The 18,707-nt window shown below is 40.5% G+C and overlaps 1 protein-coding gene across 1 annotated transcript in view; it reads right to left on the minus strand.

Annotated features, from left to right (window-relative positions):
• NTRK2 (neurotrophic receptor tyrosine kinase 2) overlaps positions 1-10,410 on the minus strand; it is a 114,453-nt gene extending 104,043 nt beyond the window's left edge. The window contains exon 1 of the mRNA XM_036739562.1: positions 9,802-10,410. Coding sequence (XP_036595457.1) covers positions 9,802-10,013 — 212 coding nt within the window. The 5' untranslated portion in view covers positions 10,014-10,410. The remainder of the gene's footprint in view (positions 1-9,801) is intronic.
• Between the last annotated feature and the right edge of the window lie 8,297 nt (positions 10,411-18,707).

Consider the following 18,707-nt stretch of genomic DNA (forward strand, 5'->3'; position numbering starts at 1 on the left):
AAAATCTCAAATGGCAAAGAATCCATAACTTCCCAAGCAGCTGATTCCACTTGTTGGAAAATTTTCTTTATATCTAGCCCAAATCTGTTTCTTTGCAACTACCACTCACTGGGACTAGCTATACCCTCTAAAGTCAAGCAGAATAGTATCCCACTAGTATTCTCCTCTCTAAGCTAAACCTTCCTAATCACTTTCTTCAACCAGTCTTCATATGGCACGGTCTCAAAGATCCTTTCCATCCTAGTCATTGCCTAGCTTATCGCCATCTTTCCTAAAATGTGGTGTTCAGAAGTAAACACTATATTCCAAAGGCAGAGTGAGCAAGGCAGAGTACAATGGAACAATCATCTCTCTTATTTTAGACACAATGCCTTTGTAGCCCACTGCTACAAACCACTATCACCAATATGTATGTATGTATATGTACATATGTATAAGTAAGCACACCCTCATATACATGTATGTGTGTTGTTGTTTAGTAATTTTTCAGTCACGTCCAACTCTTTGTGACCCCTTTTGGGGTTTTCTTGGCAAAGATACTGGAATGGTTTGCATTTCCTTCTCTAGATCATTTTATAGAAGAGGAAACTGAAGCCAACAGGGTTAAGTGACTTGACCAAGGTCACACAGCTAATAAGTGTCTGAGGCCAGATTTGAACTCAGGAAGAAAAGCCTGACTCTAGACCCAGTGCTCTATCTCACTGCTATCTATCTATCTATCTATCTACCTATCTATCTACCTACCTACCTATCTATCTAAACTATCTATCTATTAACCATCATCTATCTTTTTTTTTAGCAAGAACTGCTTCTTAACTATGCCTCATTTACCATTGTTATTGTGAAATTTATTCCCTGAACCAAAGCAGAAGTCTTTCTATTCATCCTCATTAAAATTTCTTATTATATTTGGCCTCCATTTTAACAAGGATCTTTTTTGGATCCCATCTTCTAACATCCTATCTAACCCTGTCACCTTTGTGTCATCAGCAGATTTTCTGAGCATGCCATCATGCCTTCCTCCAACTTACTGATAAAAATATGAAATAGCCTAGGGTTATGGTCAAATCTTTGGGACACTCCACTAATAACAACAACAGAAACACAGCATTTATCAGAATTTAAGCAATCTATATACTTAAATTTTAATCAAACTGCTTCAATTAATTTTAATTTAAATGCTTAAATAGTCATTTATAACACTTTAAGATTTTCTCAGCTCTTTACTTTTTAGTTTATCTCATTCCTTCCAAGCTGACATTTACTTCTTAACTAATTTTTGGTGGAATCACTCAAATAGACATGAACCTGTCTTGCTATATTGTCATCTAGTCTACATTTCTCCATCTTATCCATAGGGACACTATGAAAGACTTTATCAAGTGTTTTATTGAAATCTGGGTATGCTAAACCCATAGTTTTATCATGATTTCCCTAATTATTTATCATGGGGGGGGGAATGTTAGTCTGGAATGAACTTTTGGTGTACAATAATTGACTTCATAGTGATGACTAAGTCATCCAGAAGAGAATAAATGGTATTTACTCTATTTAAAGGCAGGCAAACATATAGTGCATTTCATAAAAAAGTGCCTAAAGGAAGAGGGCAAAATTTCAGGTTCCTGGAATATCCATAATGAAGCAATGAAATAATAGGCCTTAAAGTGCTATGTAACTATTGGGTATTAATATTATTGATAGATATTGCCTGAAAGCTCTACTGGTTTTACTCTGCCTAAGGGAGCAGGGCCCAAGTGGGAAAAGTCCACTTCAACTAATTTATAAAGCTCACCACTAAGTGATTATTTTGGTTAGCTGGGCAGCACAGTGGATTGAGTGCTGGGTCTGAAGTCAGGAAGACTCATCTTCCTGAGTTCAAATCTGGCCTCAGACACTAAGCTGTGTGACCCTGGGCAAGTCACTTAACCCTGGAAAATGAGCTGGAGAAGGAAATGTCAAACTACTCCAGCATCTTTGCCAAGGAAACCCCACATGGGGTCACAAAGAGTTGGACATGGCTGAACATCATCAACAAATGGTTACTTGGTTCTTGAAAACTCTCTTAATGACTCCTCTAAGAAAGGTGTCCCCAGTTTAGTAAATACTGTTCTACTGGAGAGAACATTGTGTGGAGAATCAGGTTTAGATTCTATTCTTAGTTAAACCTTGAGATTCCCCATGATTCCGGGCAAGTTTAACCTCCTAGCTCTCCACAAGTAAATTAAGGATTATCTATTATTCTATTATAACTTAATATTATATCTATTATTCTAATCTATTTGTCTATATTCCCTAACTACTACAAAGTTCTCTGGTAAGCATAAATTAGAAGATGTTGGTAAAGCACCTGGAGCTCCCTAAAAGAGAAGCCATGTATGAATACAGAGTGTTAACATCATCATACTATTACTAGCTAAGTCCCAGGGACACATCATAGGGACCATGTAAAATATAATTATGGATTAAAAAATTTCTTAATCCTCAAGTTGTTCTCTTGATTCCAATGCTGGCCTAAGTCATCCATCTTATTTGAGTACTGGGAAGTCAATAAGTAAGAGGTCAAATACATACATACATAAATACATATATACATACATACATACATACATGCCTGCATGCATAGAGCTACTTTTTTCTAGTCATCTGTCTTTCTGTATTAACCAGAAAATTAAAAATTAATGTCAAGTGCTTTGAGTTCCTCCAATCCACAGCATGAAGAGCATGAAGGCATTATTACATAATCACTACTGGCTGTGGCACTGGCTGTCTCCTAGGCAAACCAGAAATATTAACATTACTCTTTTCAGGCTGGTCTCAGTCCATCAGAAGAAACTGAGGTTCATTCACATTCCACTTAACTCTAGTGGAATTTTCCTGAAAGTTTCTTGCCATAGCTCTTACCACTCAAACATTTGAAAGTAGCCATAGAAATGGGTGCATGAGAGAAATGATTCTGTGTAACTTACCAAATGAAAGATCAGAGTTATCAGTTCTTACAAATACCATATTATTTTAATTTTTCCTTTGCCCTAGTCTATTTCTTTCCTTTCTGTTTAAATCGACTTGCCAAAAGAATGCCATTTATTTTATGTAACAATGACAATGTCCACAAAACAGTGTCTATTCTTTCAAAAGAAACATAAAGCTATTGATAGCTTATATGTTAAGGTTTGCAAAGCCTTTTGTAGATAGTGTCTTATTAGATCTTCACAATAACTCCATAAGGGAGGTGCTATTTATTACTCCCATTTTACAGGTGAGTAAAATGATGAAAGATAACTGACTTGCCTAGGGTCCCACAATCAGGAAGTACAGGAGGTAACATCTGAATCCAGATCTTGAAACCAAGTCACATGCCTTATCAATAATTTATATTTGCATGGTAATTTGTAATTTATTTAAAAAATTCACATACATTAACCAAATGGATCCTCAGCTACCCCATGTTGTACATGGGACAAATATAGTCTCTACTTTACAGGTGAGGAAACTGAGGTTTGGAGAGGTTGACGACCAGATTGAAGTCAGATCTTGACAGAGGCAGCTCCATCTAACCTTTCCATTACAGTTTACTGTCTCCCAGCAGAACATGCCCTTTTGAATTATTTTGCTATTAGCATTATAAAGACTGCACAAGCTCCTCTAGATTCTCTTACTTTTAACCTGTGACACTTGCACGTTGCACTTTCCAAATGGTAGGCTGAGATGGAACATTCAGTCTATAAGTATGGAAGTGAGGAATGCTAACCAACAACATTGGATTCATTATTACAGGGCCAAGCAGCCTTAGGCAAAATATTAGCAGAATACAAATTTAAAACGTGAGCTGGCACCCTGTCCTCTGTGAAGAGGAACCAATAAAATAGCAGGAATCACACTTAGGATTCCTAATATATTTAAATTCAAAGAATTATAAAATGATAAAACTAGGAAGGACTTTAGAGACCCAGTGGTTTCTATAATGAGGACAACAAAGTCCGGGGGGTACAGAAAGGAGGGAGAACAGGAATACATCCACATGATTCCAAATAGTATCATTTTGATCTTCATTTAGCTTTAACAAACTATCATGTGGAGGTCTATGGAATGTTGACGTTAAAAATCAGTTTTCATACTAGCAAATGTTAGGAACCAGCAATCTAGACTAAGCCTCTCATTTTACAGATGAAGATTCTGAGGCCCAAGAAGGTAAAGTGATTTGCCCTGGGTTTTAGAGCCAGATGATCTGGGTTCAAATCCCACCTCTGCCTCTTAGTTATGTGTGTGACTATGGATAAGCCACTTAACCTCTCTGGACGTCAGTTTCCTCATTTGTAAAATGAGAAGTTTGGACTAGATAACTTCGGAGGTTCCTTTCAACTTCAAATCTATAAGCCTCTTGTATTCTAGTTTCTAATCCAATACATATATGTATGTATCCAATACATACACATGTATGTATCTGTATGTGTGAAGAACTCTTCTGTCTCTTACCTCCTAAAGGATTTCAAACTATTTCACAGACATTCCTTCATTGTTATTGCTGTTCAGTAGTTCTGTTTCGTCTAATTTTTGTGACCCTGTGGACCATGGCATGCTAATGTTGTCCATCTGGTTTTCTTGGCAAAGATATTGGAGTGGTTTGCCATTTAAGGCAAACAGAGATTAAGTGACTTGCCCAGGGTCACACGCATAGTGAGCATCTAAGGTTGGATTTGAACTCAGAACTTCCTGATTCCAGAGCTCTGTCCACTGAGCCACCTAGCTACCTCATTCCTTCATTACTCTTAAAATATTTCACAGGCCTTACAACATCCCAATGAGTAAATAAGTAACAAGTAAGACATATTGTGTGGGGTCTTTGCCTCTTCTCATGAAGGACTGACAGTGAGATGTAAAGCTAAAGAAAGCCATCTTCCTTACTAGGTCCCTGAAATTTTAGGTTTCAGGATTCTTGGACTTTCGACCTTTACCAAAAAAAGCACCAAGTGAAGTGATGAATACATAATCTTCAGGAACTCACCCCTTGGACTTGTAAGAATGACTGGGAATCTATGTCGCTCCGAGGTACAATAAAGTAAATACCTGATCCTATCCTGGGGATGCTATACTATAAAAGGACGAAAGTGATGGAAGGCAGAGAGTGTAGCCTGGGGAGGAAAGAAAGGTCCATAAAGTGATTGGAATCACTCCATATGGTCAATAATGGAGCCTCCTTTGGCTAGAAAGATAAGCTATAAAATAGGAGGCACTTGAAAGCAAGGAGGATATGGAAGAGTCTAAAATCCTCTAAACTCCTTCTCCAAAAAAACACTCTAAGTTTTAATACTCCTCTCTAACTTAAATGTAGTCAAAGAGAGCCTGCAGAATGCTCCTGGGCAGAAAGGGATGGCAACTTTTAGTGGAGAATACATTTTTACTATTGGATATTGAAACAGCTACAAACAGAAGTTTAAAAGATGGAAATAGTGACAGACCTTGAACTGTGGTAGTTCTAGGGAGTTGTCCCTTACATTGTCTCAACATTCCATTACTTGCTTGTAACATTATATATGTAACACAGGGCCTTCTATTACTCTATAGCACCAACTCCCATGAGAAAGTATCGCTTTCAGCAAAAGACTTCAACATTTTCCTGTGTAGCCAATGATGGAAATTTGGGAGGTGGGGGGAAGAGAGAAAGGGTCACGGGGTCTTTTCAATTGTTTCACAAAAAGTAATAAAATCTCCGTATTACAAAGATCAGCCATATGTAATCTCTCTCTCTCTCTCTCTCTCTCTCTCTTTCTCTCTCTCTCTCTCACACACACACAACCTGTTATACAGTCTGCTTAATACTGTCAATATCTTTACTGATGAGACAAGATGTTTTTCAACAGGCTTATAAGTCATCTTAAATCAGTTATGACGGAAATTAGACTTGCCTTATTTATTAACAAGTCTAGAGTGGTTTATGCAACTACACTAGAAATTTACTTTGCGGTTTTGAAATGTATGTCATACACAATCCAGGCTCTTCAGTAGAAGATCTGAAAATCACGATTGAGCAGTAAAATCTTATACCCTATTGCAAGTCCCCGTTTATTTTTACGTTCCTATAAAACAATTTGTCGCACTTGCCAATCTATTAGTGACACAACTTTAGAACTTCTAAACCAGGCCAAGAATAAATTACAAATACAAGTTTTGAAAGCAGAGACCATGGGCCTTTTGTCTCAAGAGAAAACTTTAGACTGATCTAGTATGATAAGGAGCAGATGATTTAGTGGAAAGGGTATAGCCTTGGAGTCAAGAAAAACCTAGTTGTGAATCCTGCTTCCAACACAAACTAGCTGAGTAACTATGGGCAAGTCACAACTTTTCTAAGTCTCAGTTTTTTCATCTGCAAAATGAAAACAAGAATACCTATGCCACCCTACCCCATGAGGTGGTTGTGAGAACCAAAAGAAATAAGATACATAAAGCACGTTGTACATCTTAAGCTGCTATAAACTGTCTGCTATCACTAGCCCACAAAGTTGAGCAAAGAAGGAGTTCTCTCCAAAGAAATCCTGGAATCGATAACTGTTATTCTGTGAACCATTTCGCCCAAATCTTTAAAGTTTTGGTCAGATAGAACTTGTCTGTTTCAAAGCTCTTAGTTTTAAAAAGTCTTAAGTAGCTGATTTAAAAGTTCAAACAAAATCTTTTCTTTATTTCTACACATTACAATGACATTCTAGAAATGGATTTAGCACTGCTATGATAAAACTATCTAAGGCAGATTTTGGTGTCTAGCTATGTCTTATTTTGTGTGGTAGTGTATGTTCCTGTAAATCAAAATGTTGTATTTAAAAATCAAAGTCAAAAGGTTGAAATTAAAATGTCTGAATAAATCAACTAGGAGAGCTTGATCTTCTCTTGTGTATGTTAAATTTTCATATATTGGAATTTCTTAAATTGAGATATGCCTGTGGTTTCTGTCCACGTTTGGATTATTAAAAAAAGAAAGAATGAAAATCCAATTGAATTATAATCTTTTTTTGAAAAAGAACTTTATTCCCTAAAGTGTTATAAGTTGTTAACATAGAGTCAATGGAAAATTGTATGAAAGTTGATATGGTAATAGGAAAGATGTTTGCATAAGAGGTTCATAAAGGGAGTCATCGAATGGAAAAGAAATAACTGGTTGCAAACTGTACACCAGAACCAAAATAAAATCCTATGTCCTGAACATATCTGTAGATGTACAAGTATATGTTCTTCATTTTCTTGTGTTAAACAACTTGGGGGCTTTAGGATGTATTGGCTACATACTTGGTCTCTTACTTTTCACTAAAATAGTTACTACTTTAAAACAATGTTGTTTTTTGGTGGGGAAGGTTTTACTTACATTTTGTTGACTGCTATTTCTGCCATAAACAACAAAAAAGTCACATGTGAGACTTGGGCACCGTGCTAAAAAAAAGGAGACTTTTTTTTTCAAAATGATTTTGTGTATGCTACAGTGACTTTCAATAACATATTCAATGAAATGTCACTCAATTGATAACGAGACCTGGTACCCACAGAAAGATAAAAATGAAAAATTGCCCAATGAAGAGCCCAGAGGTAGAAGGAAAAAACAGGTAACATGGCACAAGTTTTGAAGGTCAGACAAACTCCTTCAGTTCTGTTTTGTTTTCTGTGTTTTTTTTAACTTTCAAAGAGTAGCACATTTCAAATGATTCTGTATTGCACTTTACAAAGAAGCATTATTAACTGTTATACAGATGAAGAAACTAAGGCAGCAAGAGGTTAACTGATTGAGGCAAGGTCATACAAAATCAGGAAGCAGATCAAAGAATGGAACTCTCAATTTTCAAAACTTCCAGGCCTCAGACCTGACCAATAGAACCAAAAGAATTCCTTTCCTATGTCTTTATCCCTGTGCTGTCCTCACTATCCCACCCCCACTTCCCTGCATTTCAAAGGCTTTTACAAATCCAAAGGGAAATAAATCATAGAAAGCAATCAGCAATATGCTTCTGTGGAATGATAATAGTGATAATAGCTTTGTTTAAAAGGAGCCTTTAATTTTTTTTAAAAAAACTACTATTGTGGATAAAAGAGGTGGAATGTTTTAAATATTAACTCATTTCAGGAGCTTCTATGCCAATAAAAATCAAGCATATAGAATACTGCTCAGCTTTCTTGTCTTTTTTTTTAATTAAGAGTTGAAAAAACTAACTAAAGGTCAAGATCCTTCAAGATGCTTTCTTTTCCCCTTGGTCACATATTTATTCCCCAATATGGGGTATTTCTATGAACTTTATAACACTCCAGAATCAATATTCAAATTGTATATACTTTTTGTCCTCTTCCTGAGGAGGAAATACTCAAATTTAACTCTGTTTTGATAAGGGCACATGTACCTTGAATGTTATACTAACACCAAGAAACTCCACTGCATCTGCAATAGAGATAGCTAGATCACTTATCCTTCCTTTCTAGCTATGTTTGGTCCACTATACCTGTCAAAGAGATGGAGATCTTACTTACGAAGTAACCTTTCCCATTTGGCCCTCATTAACAGAACACTCCAACTAAATTAGGCCTGAAAATTCCCTTTCTTTCTGATGGAGTCTTAGAATAAGGGTACCATGGAATAAGTGAATAAGCAGGAGCCAAGCTAGGAAAAATAAAACTAGGAGAACTCCATACTGATATTCAAAGACTATTCCCCCCACCACATGAAATATTCATATATACTACCAGCCAGAAGGCCTCTGCCCAAACCCTACTTTCAGGAGATCCTACTTTTCATCTAAAAATCAATAGAAAGATAGGGGTAAAGATCCTATTACAGATTCTGAAAGGAATCTAACAGAGGTGATCAAAGACCGAGTAGTAGAAGAGATTGATCAGTTACAGCTTAGCAGCGACTTGTGACAGGACAACATGGAATGGGATGTGGGGATAAATAATCTGGCTTCCCAACAGAATCCGAAAAGCTAGCAAATTTCTAATGTCACTGTTCTTATACCAACACTCATCTATGCACTAACACAGTTTTATCATCCAACTTATTCCCAGGAAATTGTTCAATGGGCAATTAAGATTTATAATCTAAATGGTCTCAAAATTATATCTCTGGGAAGTCAAGTCTAAATTAAATCAGACCAGGCTTTTAGGCTTCCAGCTATCACATTTTCCCTTTTGAGCAAGTGCATTTCAATACATATAACTTCTCCTCTTACAGATCATTTTCAAAATTGTCCCTAGGCACAATCTCCCAGGCAAAATTTGATCTGTGGAAATGAAATATGAAAACTGGTTAACTCCAAAACTCAAAGAAGGGCTACTAACCTCCTTTAACAGATTTCAGAAAGTTAATTCTTTTTTCCAGGAGCCTCCTTTCTATATAGAATTGTTCTAACTTCTTTTTGCACAGTACACATGCTAGCTTATAAGGGCTAATAGGACAGCCTGAAAAAAGTAATTCAAACCCAAGTCATGCATAGGTATATATTGTATATGAAATGAATATACAAGTCCTTGAAGAGGAAAATATATATTACATATATAGTAAGGTAGATTAAAAAGGTATAGAGATGTAGATTAAAAAAACACAACCTCCTTTAAAAAGGAAAACATTGCTCTCCTGGTATGTCCTTGATTTAAAAAAAATGGATATGTTATTGATAGATGGACCTAATAATCAGTTGCTTCAGATGCAGGTTCGGGATGCAGTTCACCAATAGAGGGTTACCTGCCAGGCCATGGTTTGGGGGAGATGGTGGTGGATAATGCAGGGAAGGTGTATTTTGGCTAAGGAAGGAATAGTAAGTAGCAGATACTTACATTTCTGTGATGTTCTCTGGGTCGGGGCTGTTTGGTTCCAGCCTTGGAAAGGCCGTGATACCAGAGGAAGGATTGCTGCACCAGATCCGAGTAGTACTGCATGTGCAGGACGTGGGGCAAGCCTGGGAGCCCCTCCAGAAAATCAGAACCAACCAGCAGAAACCCAAAAGCCGCGCCATGCCCGGTCCATGACACTTCTTCCAGGACAACATCCCTAGCCACTGAAGCCAGCCAGAGCTCAAATGTTTTCTACCCCCCCAAACACACCCCCCACCCCGCCCCCCGCCCCCCTTTCCAAGCGCCTCCTGCTGCCCCCGACCGGCCTGTTCCCACGGGGTCGTTCTTAATTCTACTCCCGGCACTCTGTGCGTCTGTCGGGTCCCGGTGTGCACTGCTCAAAGCGGCGGGAGCAGCTGGGGCATCTTGAGCCTCTTCACAGGGGGCACTACTGGAGATGCTGCCGCTGTTGCATATCCACGCGCCTCCTGTGGGTGGGGACTCAGTTGCCCTCCTGGGGGCTCACGCCTGTGCCAAATCCAGGATGAAGACAGCCGGACTGAGTCTTGAGCAGAAGGAGGATGTGAGGTGGAAGATATGGCCGCAGCACCTTGAGGCTGTGAGGCAAACAGATACACGATGAGATGGAGAAGGGGACCAACGTTGTTTGTGACGGACATTCTCCCTCCCACCACTCCATCCAACCCATGGTGCCACCCCTAGGGGTGGGTCATGGCCCCGACCCCTGGGGGAAAGGAGACCCGATGCCACTCGCAGTGGGGATGCTCCAGCACCGCCCCCCCTCCCGGTTGCGGGCCATGGGGAGGCGACTGAATCCCCAGGAGCCCTCAGACCCAGTTACATTAAAGAACATGGGACACCCCTGAGCGACTTCATGCCGGGGTAGAGAGGACGCGGTTGTGAGGCAGAGCTGAGCTCCGGCCTCGGGAGGCGGCAGCAGCGCCTCCGCGACGGATCTCCCCCAGATGATGCTGCAAAATCCGCAGCGGCCGCGGTGCCAGCTCAGGGAGCGGGGAGCCAGGGCAGCGGAGCCCCACGCAGCGCAGCCCCGGCGGCCCGGGCAGGTGGCTGCGCCTAGCAGTCCTACCTGGGGGAGCCGCCGGGGCTGCTCCCGCTCCTCTGCCCCTCCTGCTGTCACCCTTCGGGCAGGCAAGGAGCCGAGCGGCGGGCAGCGGCCCCAGAAGCGCCAGCTAGCTCCTCACCCAGACAGACGGAGTCCGGCGGCAGCGGCGGCGGCGCCTCTCGCCCGGCTCAGTGCTCCCGGCGGGAGGCTCTGTCCTCCTCCTCGCACAGCCGAGGATGAAGCAGCCCCAGCTCCCGCTCCAGCCCAATTCCAGGAGCCCCCGCCGCTGCCGCCACTGCTACTGCTGGCAAAGTGACGTGGGGGCTGACGCAGAGCAGGGGCAGAAACTCCAGAAAATTAGTCTGAAATCCAAAAAAATAGACCAAAAAACAAAAAAAAAAACACACACACCCAACCACACACACCCACAACCCCCGCAAGACAAAAGCAACGGGGGGGAGGAGGGGGAGGAGAAATGGGGGGACGAGAAGAGTAGGGGAGGTACTGCTGCTACTGCCCAGATCCAGATAGCACTAAGCATGTGGGAGTCCACACACACACACACACACACACACGAGCGGCCGTGTCCACGCGTCCGTACACACACACACTCACCAGTATATACGTATGTCGCTGTATATAAATTAGGTACGGATGATAGACTATAGACTGCTGCTATATCTCTTTCCCAATTCCTTATTCACCCTATTTTTTCCTTAGTAGCATCATCTATGTCTCTCTCTTCATGCGTGAAATCCACCCTTTGCCCTCTCTCTGTCCTTTCCTTCCCCCTTCTGCCTAAGACACACTGAGGGAACGGTCCTAAGGGAGAAAAAAAACATGTATATATTTTTAATCTGTGAACTGCGCTGGAAATCCAGCCTACCACCCCAATGGAAGGCTGCCTGTGTATTGAACTGCCCCTTCCCCCTTGATCCTGGGGCAGTACTAAAATCAACTCAGGGCTTTAGATAAAATAGAGCTTTTCCTATCATCTCCATTGCTCGAGAGAGGGAACGCTAGGCTCGAGGAGCAGCCCGTGGGGGAAACGCAGCTGGCTTGGTATCTTTTGGTCTCCCTGTGAGCTCTGCAGCAACTTTGGCCTATAGCCTTGGTTATTTTATATTATTTTGAACTGGCAGGCTGAAATGACTCCTGCTTGGGAAACAAATCCCCGTTCCTAGGCAATGCCATTAGTAAGCGCCACGCCAATCCTTCCAAAGGAGATCTCTCCTGTGCCTACCTCCTCCCCACCCCCGCCGCGAATGTGTGCACCTTCTGTGTGCGTACGCGTTTGTGCAAGTGTCCGTGCGTGCGCTCCCAAATCTAAGCCTTATCTGCCTATAGATAAAGAAAACTGCCCTGGGAAAACGGACTGTGAAAAATAATCCTATCCTCTTTCTGATCGTGTAGTGAAACGTAATCATTTTAAGGACTCGGGTACATGATGAATAAATAGGTGGCATCAGCATGCCATGTCTAAGAATGTCTCCCTATCCGTGGCTCTTAGAGGGGGGATTTTTTTCCGCAGTAATTTGAAAGGAAGCAAGGGAAAGCCACCGCAGTGCCTGAGACGTCTGAAGGCCCGAGCGCCCCCGTGCGGGAGAGAATCCTTGCACACTGCCTTGTAAAAGCCGCCGGTGCTACCAAGAGAGGTTGCGGTCTGTTTGCTCCTGCGCCAGATGCGTGCCCAGCGGTGCCTTACGCTGCCGCGAGCATCACTGAGCGACTCTCCGGCTGTTCGGCTCAATTGTCTCCTCTCCAGCCCCCAGCCCCAAACTTCGTGCAGGCCATAGCAGAACCCAAAGCAGAGGGTTGTGATTGGGGCCCGGAAGTGGGAGACTGGATTGAGAGATGTGAACTAAATCCTGACCCATCCTTTGCACCTTGGTTATCCATCAAAAGGCCAGTGCACTTAAAACTGGTCAGTAACTCAACCTCGAGGTGAGAAAAATATAAGGAAAAGCCTAGAAGTAAGAGTGGATCCCACGGATGGCCAGTTACTTCTTAAAACAGGAAAAAGAAAACACAAGTACATTCAATAAAACGACATGACCCTCCCCCCCTTCTGTTTTACATTTGCACTGAAATGCCTGCTAGGATATTGAACAGTGACAGTGACCTCAGGCTCTATTAAAAAAAAAAAAGTTTGGCATATCTCCCCTTATTCAATGTTACTCAGCTGGATAGGTTTTGGGTGGTTTCAAGTAGTCTATGTTAGTTCATTTACTCTACTAAAAATGCTCTTCTGGGAGCAAGGGAAAACACGGGTTGAATAGAATCTCACCTCAGACACTAGCTTTGTGACCCTAGGCAAGTCACTGAAATCTCCCTCGATCTCACATTACTCCGTTATTAAATGGGGGTAATAACACCTGTCCTATAGTCCTTGTCTCAGAGAGTTGTTGCTGGGGTCAAATGAGGTCGTGTATGCAAAACAATTCTCAGACTAAAGTATTATTTAAATGTCAATTATTGTTATTACACATAGCCCTATATTTAGGGGTAGAAGAGCAGAAAGGATTCACTCAAACATTTTCATTTAACAGATGAGAAAACTGAACACCCAGGGGAAAAGTGGCCCACCCATAGGTAGCTGAAATTCAAATGCATGTCATAGCACTCCCAATCTAGCTCCCTTTTCCAGTGCACCACATTTTTGTGATGCCGCTTTGCCGTGTTTCTCCTATATAATTAATCCTTCTTAGTCTCTTTTTCATGTCCTATCACATATGTATGGGTGTACACTAAGACTTTGTCTTGTGACCTCTTCTCTCTACATTTTTTCCCTTGGCTATCTCATCATCTGCCATAAGTTCATTCCCACATCCCTCCTCAAAACTAACCTGTATTTCTTCTATATATATTGAACTTGCCGGCTCCCTCCAGTGAAATGCATTTTTCCTGAGGACAAAGACTATCATGCTTTTGTATTTTTCCCACAGTGCCCAGTACAATGCTTGTTGCATGGTAGGCATTTAATAAATGCTTGCTGACTTTTTGTGGTAGCAGAGAATTGTAAACAAAGTAGATCTGCTCATTCATTTCAGAAGAGCTAAACAAATATGGCTGTGAATACATATATATATGTATATACATATATATATACACATATATATCCAATGATTACAAAAATGTCGATAGAAAGAACAAAACAAAGGTAATTGAATGCTGTGAAACTATAATGACCAAGCTTGGCCCCAAAGAAGAGACATGAGAAGATACCTTTCCCACTTCTTTACAGAGATGGGTGACTATGGATATGGAACACTGAATATAGCATCAAACTTTTTAAATATGTTGTATAATTTTGGTGAATGTCCCTGCTTTTTTATTCTTTATCATAAAGGATGACTCTCTAGGAGGGTGAGTAGAGAGATGGTGTGAAATGTAAGTGATATAAAAACAAAAGATGTCTATAAAAATTATTTTAAAAAGAGAAAAATGTTTTGTTTGACTGATTGGTGGGCCCAAGCCCACCTCTAAATGTAATACGGAGGCAGGTGGATTTGACTCCCCCCCTCCACTCCCCAATTCAAACTCAGAAATGTTGCATTTCTTCTATGTTCTTCTCTAATCTGTGGAAAGGATATATTCCATTTCCAAGTAGCCAAATATTTTTGAAGTAGTTGCGACTATGAGTGATAATAATATCATAGCAATAACACAAATTTATGGAGCTCTTTAAGGTTTAAAAAGCACTCCCCTCCCCCCCCAAAGTCCTATGAGACAAGTAGTTTGAGTATTATTATCCCCATTGTATGCAATAAAAGGATTTTTAAAAGTAGTAGCTTTCATTTTAATATTTATCACAGAAGCACTTATTTAGCGAGATGATACCAGAGGAGTTTGGCCCATTAAGCTGACACACCATGTCCTCTAAGTTCCCATCAAACATATCAATCATCTGAGGCTCACGAAGAGTAAAACCTGACAAATTGGGGTGCAGCTATTAACCCACTACAATGAGGTCATAACAAGAGTGCCATGTTGCCTAGATGGATATGCAGGGCTTAAATTGGGAATGAGGTCGTGGGGACAGATAGGAGGCAGACTACATCTGGATCTTAGTGTGCTGGTCTCTGATCAGAGACTGGCCCCAACTAGATTGAAAGAAGCTGCACTGACAACATGTTGATGAGGCCTCACTACCCCAAGGCAGTAATTTTGGATCTCCTTTTCTCTCTTTGATCTCCATCATAAAACATAAACAATGTTGACCACAGGCATTTGCAAATGGGGGAACTTATTGGGAATTGTTGAATATCATCCTGTTGATTGACTTAGTTTTTGACATTCAACAGCTTCTCAACTCCTCAATGGACTCTCCTCTCTGACTGGCTGGATGATGGAGCACTGCATTCATCCCAAAGCCTTCCTTTATAGAGAGCTCTGAACTTTCAGAAATTTCCAGGCAACTTCACTTTTCATCAGCAGCTCTGCTTGGGTTGGCCTCCATGGAACATCATTTTCCCTGACTTACCCTCTTCAGCTTCCTTTTATGTGTGGTCTTCCCCCATTATATTATAAGCTTCTTGAGAGCAGGTTCTGTCTTTTTCTCATTTCTACCCCCGAGGCTTAGTACAGTGTCTGGAATATAGTAGGTGCTTAATAAATGTGAATTGAATTAAATTAAAAGTTAGGAAGAAGCAAATTAGAGGAGGGGAAAGGATCCCCTAGAAAGAATGATAGATTCTATATAGTGTGTTATGCCAGGGGACTATGTCTGGCTGGGGACTGGAGACTCCAAAAAAAGTAGGGAGAATTATGAATCTTTTTATACCACTTTCAAGAGCAAAGAAAGGGAGTTTATTTCAGGAAACACATCTCAGCCATGAGCCTGTGGTGCCATGGCAGAGATGGGGAGGAGTGAATAGAATTGGCAGAACAATCTGGTTCACCATACCACTCTTCCACTGCAACATAAAGTTTCATGAAAGGACAGGTGACATAGGAGAGAGCAAGTCAGCTTTGGGGTTAGGAAGATCTGGGTTCAAGTTTTACCTCTGACACATATAATCATGGTGACCCTGGGAAAGTCACTTAACCTCTCAGTGTCCCCAAACAACTCTTTGACTGTTATAGAGCAGGCAAGGATGTCTATCAGTTCCCTCATGAGAAGTCACCAATATCAATGAAATCCCAGATTCATGAGCTTGATAGGCACATCCAAAGGTTGTACTCTGTTGATAAAATCTTCAGAAAACCAGGGTTACCACCTTTTTAGGATAAAGTATGGACATAGGATTTTAGTGGAGGGAAACATATACATATATATACATATAAATATATATATATGTATATATATGCATATACAGACAGAGACATAGACAAATAGACAAAGAGATAGACAGAGACAGACAGAGAATGTGTGTGTATGTATACTTATGAATATTTTAAGGGATCTGTGATTTCTGTAGTAAACCCTGCATAAGAAACTCCCTTGACCAACACAGATAGGTATAAGTACTACAACATTTGATCATAGAAAGTTTCTTGGAGCACTCAATGTTTAAGTGGATTTGCTACGTTCTATTTGTGCTACATTGTTCTCTAATCTGATCATGCAGCCAGCAGTGTTAGTAGTGCTTAAGGACTCAATACCACATAGAATTGTAGAAAGGAAATTGCCTTATGGAAGGCAGGACTTGAACCCAGATCTTCCTGACTCTAAGGCAGGCTTGTTACCTACTATGTCACACTGCCTCTCATGGATATGTATGTAATTATAATTACATCATCATAATATAATAATACAATATAATAATATAATAACTCATTTTTAAACACCACAAAATGTCTCAAGAATTTCATTTTGTTTATATTCAGAATATCCCTCAAAGGGAAGGAATTGAATCCACTCCTAACTATACAGATGAGGAAACAACTGCAGTGATATAAATCCCTTCACCCTCTTTGTGACGGTTTCTTCATCTCTAAAATGAGGCCTCAATGGTTCAGGTTCCTTCCAGCTCTAAACCTACACTCTCATGACATTTTACCAGTGAGAAACTGAAGAAAGGATAAAGGATAGTTTTGTTTTTTTCAGTGACTTGCCCAAGATCCCCTGGGTATTTGAGAAGGCTGGGCCCAAAAGAAAGGTTTCTAGTCTCTTAAACATGTGCACTAGATGTTACATTTCCTCTATCTTTTAAAAAGTGTCTCCCTACCACCAATATCTTTTTTTCCAAAAAGCAAGTGAGTTGTATTGTATCAGTCTATGAACAAAATTGGAGAGAATGAATTTATTTGTAAACATTCTTTTAGATCATTTAGTATCAGAGATGTTAACTAAGCCCAGGATTTCACAACTGCAAACTGAAGGTGGGTAGATCCTTATTAAAGCAGCCCTGCAGCTCTCATGCCAACTTTTAGATTGAGATTTCCTATCATGTCTACTTTAAATGCCTTTGTTCATTTGATTGATTGATGAACAGGCCTCTTTCACACTAGTTCACACCTCTGATGAGATGATTCCATTCAGATATGTTCTGCTCTGATAAAAGACGCAGGGTGTAGCATCTTGTGAGTTAATTTATATGGAATGATTGATTTTTCGCTATCCCCTTATTTATCTAGGGCATCAACTCCTCTTAGTCAATTTTTTTTATCCTTTCCAACCTAGAGATCATCCTCCTTGACAAAGAAAACAGATTGCTAACTAGAACATAAGCAGTTCCCACCTCTGTCTATTGTTAATTCTCATCATCCCATCTCCCCCACCCCTTGCAATAGTCTTATCCTTCTTTTGATCCATGTCCCTTAGTCTAGCTAAAAATTCCCTTCGTGTTGACTTTGGTTTTCTTTGCCAGTTTCAGCTCATACTGAGTTCTAATACATGGATACTATGCTAGACACACAACTGGCTTTTGCATTCATTCTCTTTTGCCTGGTTCTTTTGTATATTCCTTTAAAATATTCAAGTAGGATGATGAATTCCATGCACATCCCCATTAATCTCATTGCGCAGCCTCCCATTTTCCTCCTCATTAGAACTATTTCTCTTTGTGTCTCCAGAATTTCATTTCTGAGATCTTTCAGTCTCACCTGGGATGACTTCTCCTATAGAATTGTATGCTAACTACCCCCAGGGACTCTCTGGGGCTGGGGCCATGTTCTTTTGGCAGGACTGCATCTGTTGTTGGACTGTCTTCTGGGTCACTCTTTCCCTCTTTGGACTGTCTTCTATGCCACAATTGACTAAATGAGTTTTTACCAAATGAATACGGGAAAGCACAAAAAGATTCAGAGAACAGTGACTATAATAATAGAAGTAGAAACAAACACTAAAATGCAGTTAGACTAAGAAGCTGCCCCACTTGTCCAGGATCATACAACCAAAAATCAAGGAAGGATTTAAGCCCAGGTGTCTCCTACCCTAAGCCCAATACTCTCTCCATTGCACCACATTGCTTCTCCTCTTCCTTCCTGGGAATTACTGAGGATTTCATCTTCTATTTTTAATTTTTTTGTAAATAAGGAATTTGTGGTCCTCCCTAATAATAGGTTTCACAGTTTTAGCAGTACGTTTTTCTTTTCCCCCTCAAACTCCAAGCTAAAGCCCACTCAATCAGGTTGCCAAATTTCTTGCCAAACAAGTTCTTCCTGGCTTTCACTGCATCCCTTCCTGAGACCTCATTGATCTATTTGCCATAAGTTCTGAAAACCAAATTCTGTTCCCGTTATCACCATCTGTAGAGAGATTTGTTGACTTCCCTCATCTTATTTCCTCTTCAAATCACCACATTCTTTTTAAAAAGGAGTGAAAAGAATATCTGTGGGCCCCATTTAGAGATCTTCAGTTTCCTATGTACAAGCTTTTGCT

Source organism: Trichosurus vulpecula, chromosome 9 (assembly GCF_011100635.1).
Source record: "Trichosurus vulpecula isolate mTriVul1 chromosome 9, mTriVul1.pri, whole genome shotgun sequence".
Classification (NCBI taxonomy): domain Eukaryota; kingdom Metazoa; phylum Chordata; class Mammalia; order Diprotodontia; family Phalangeridae; genus Trichosurus; species Trichosurus vulpecula.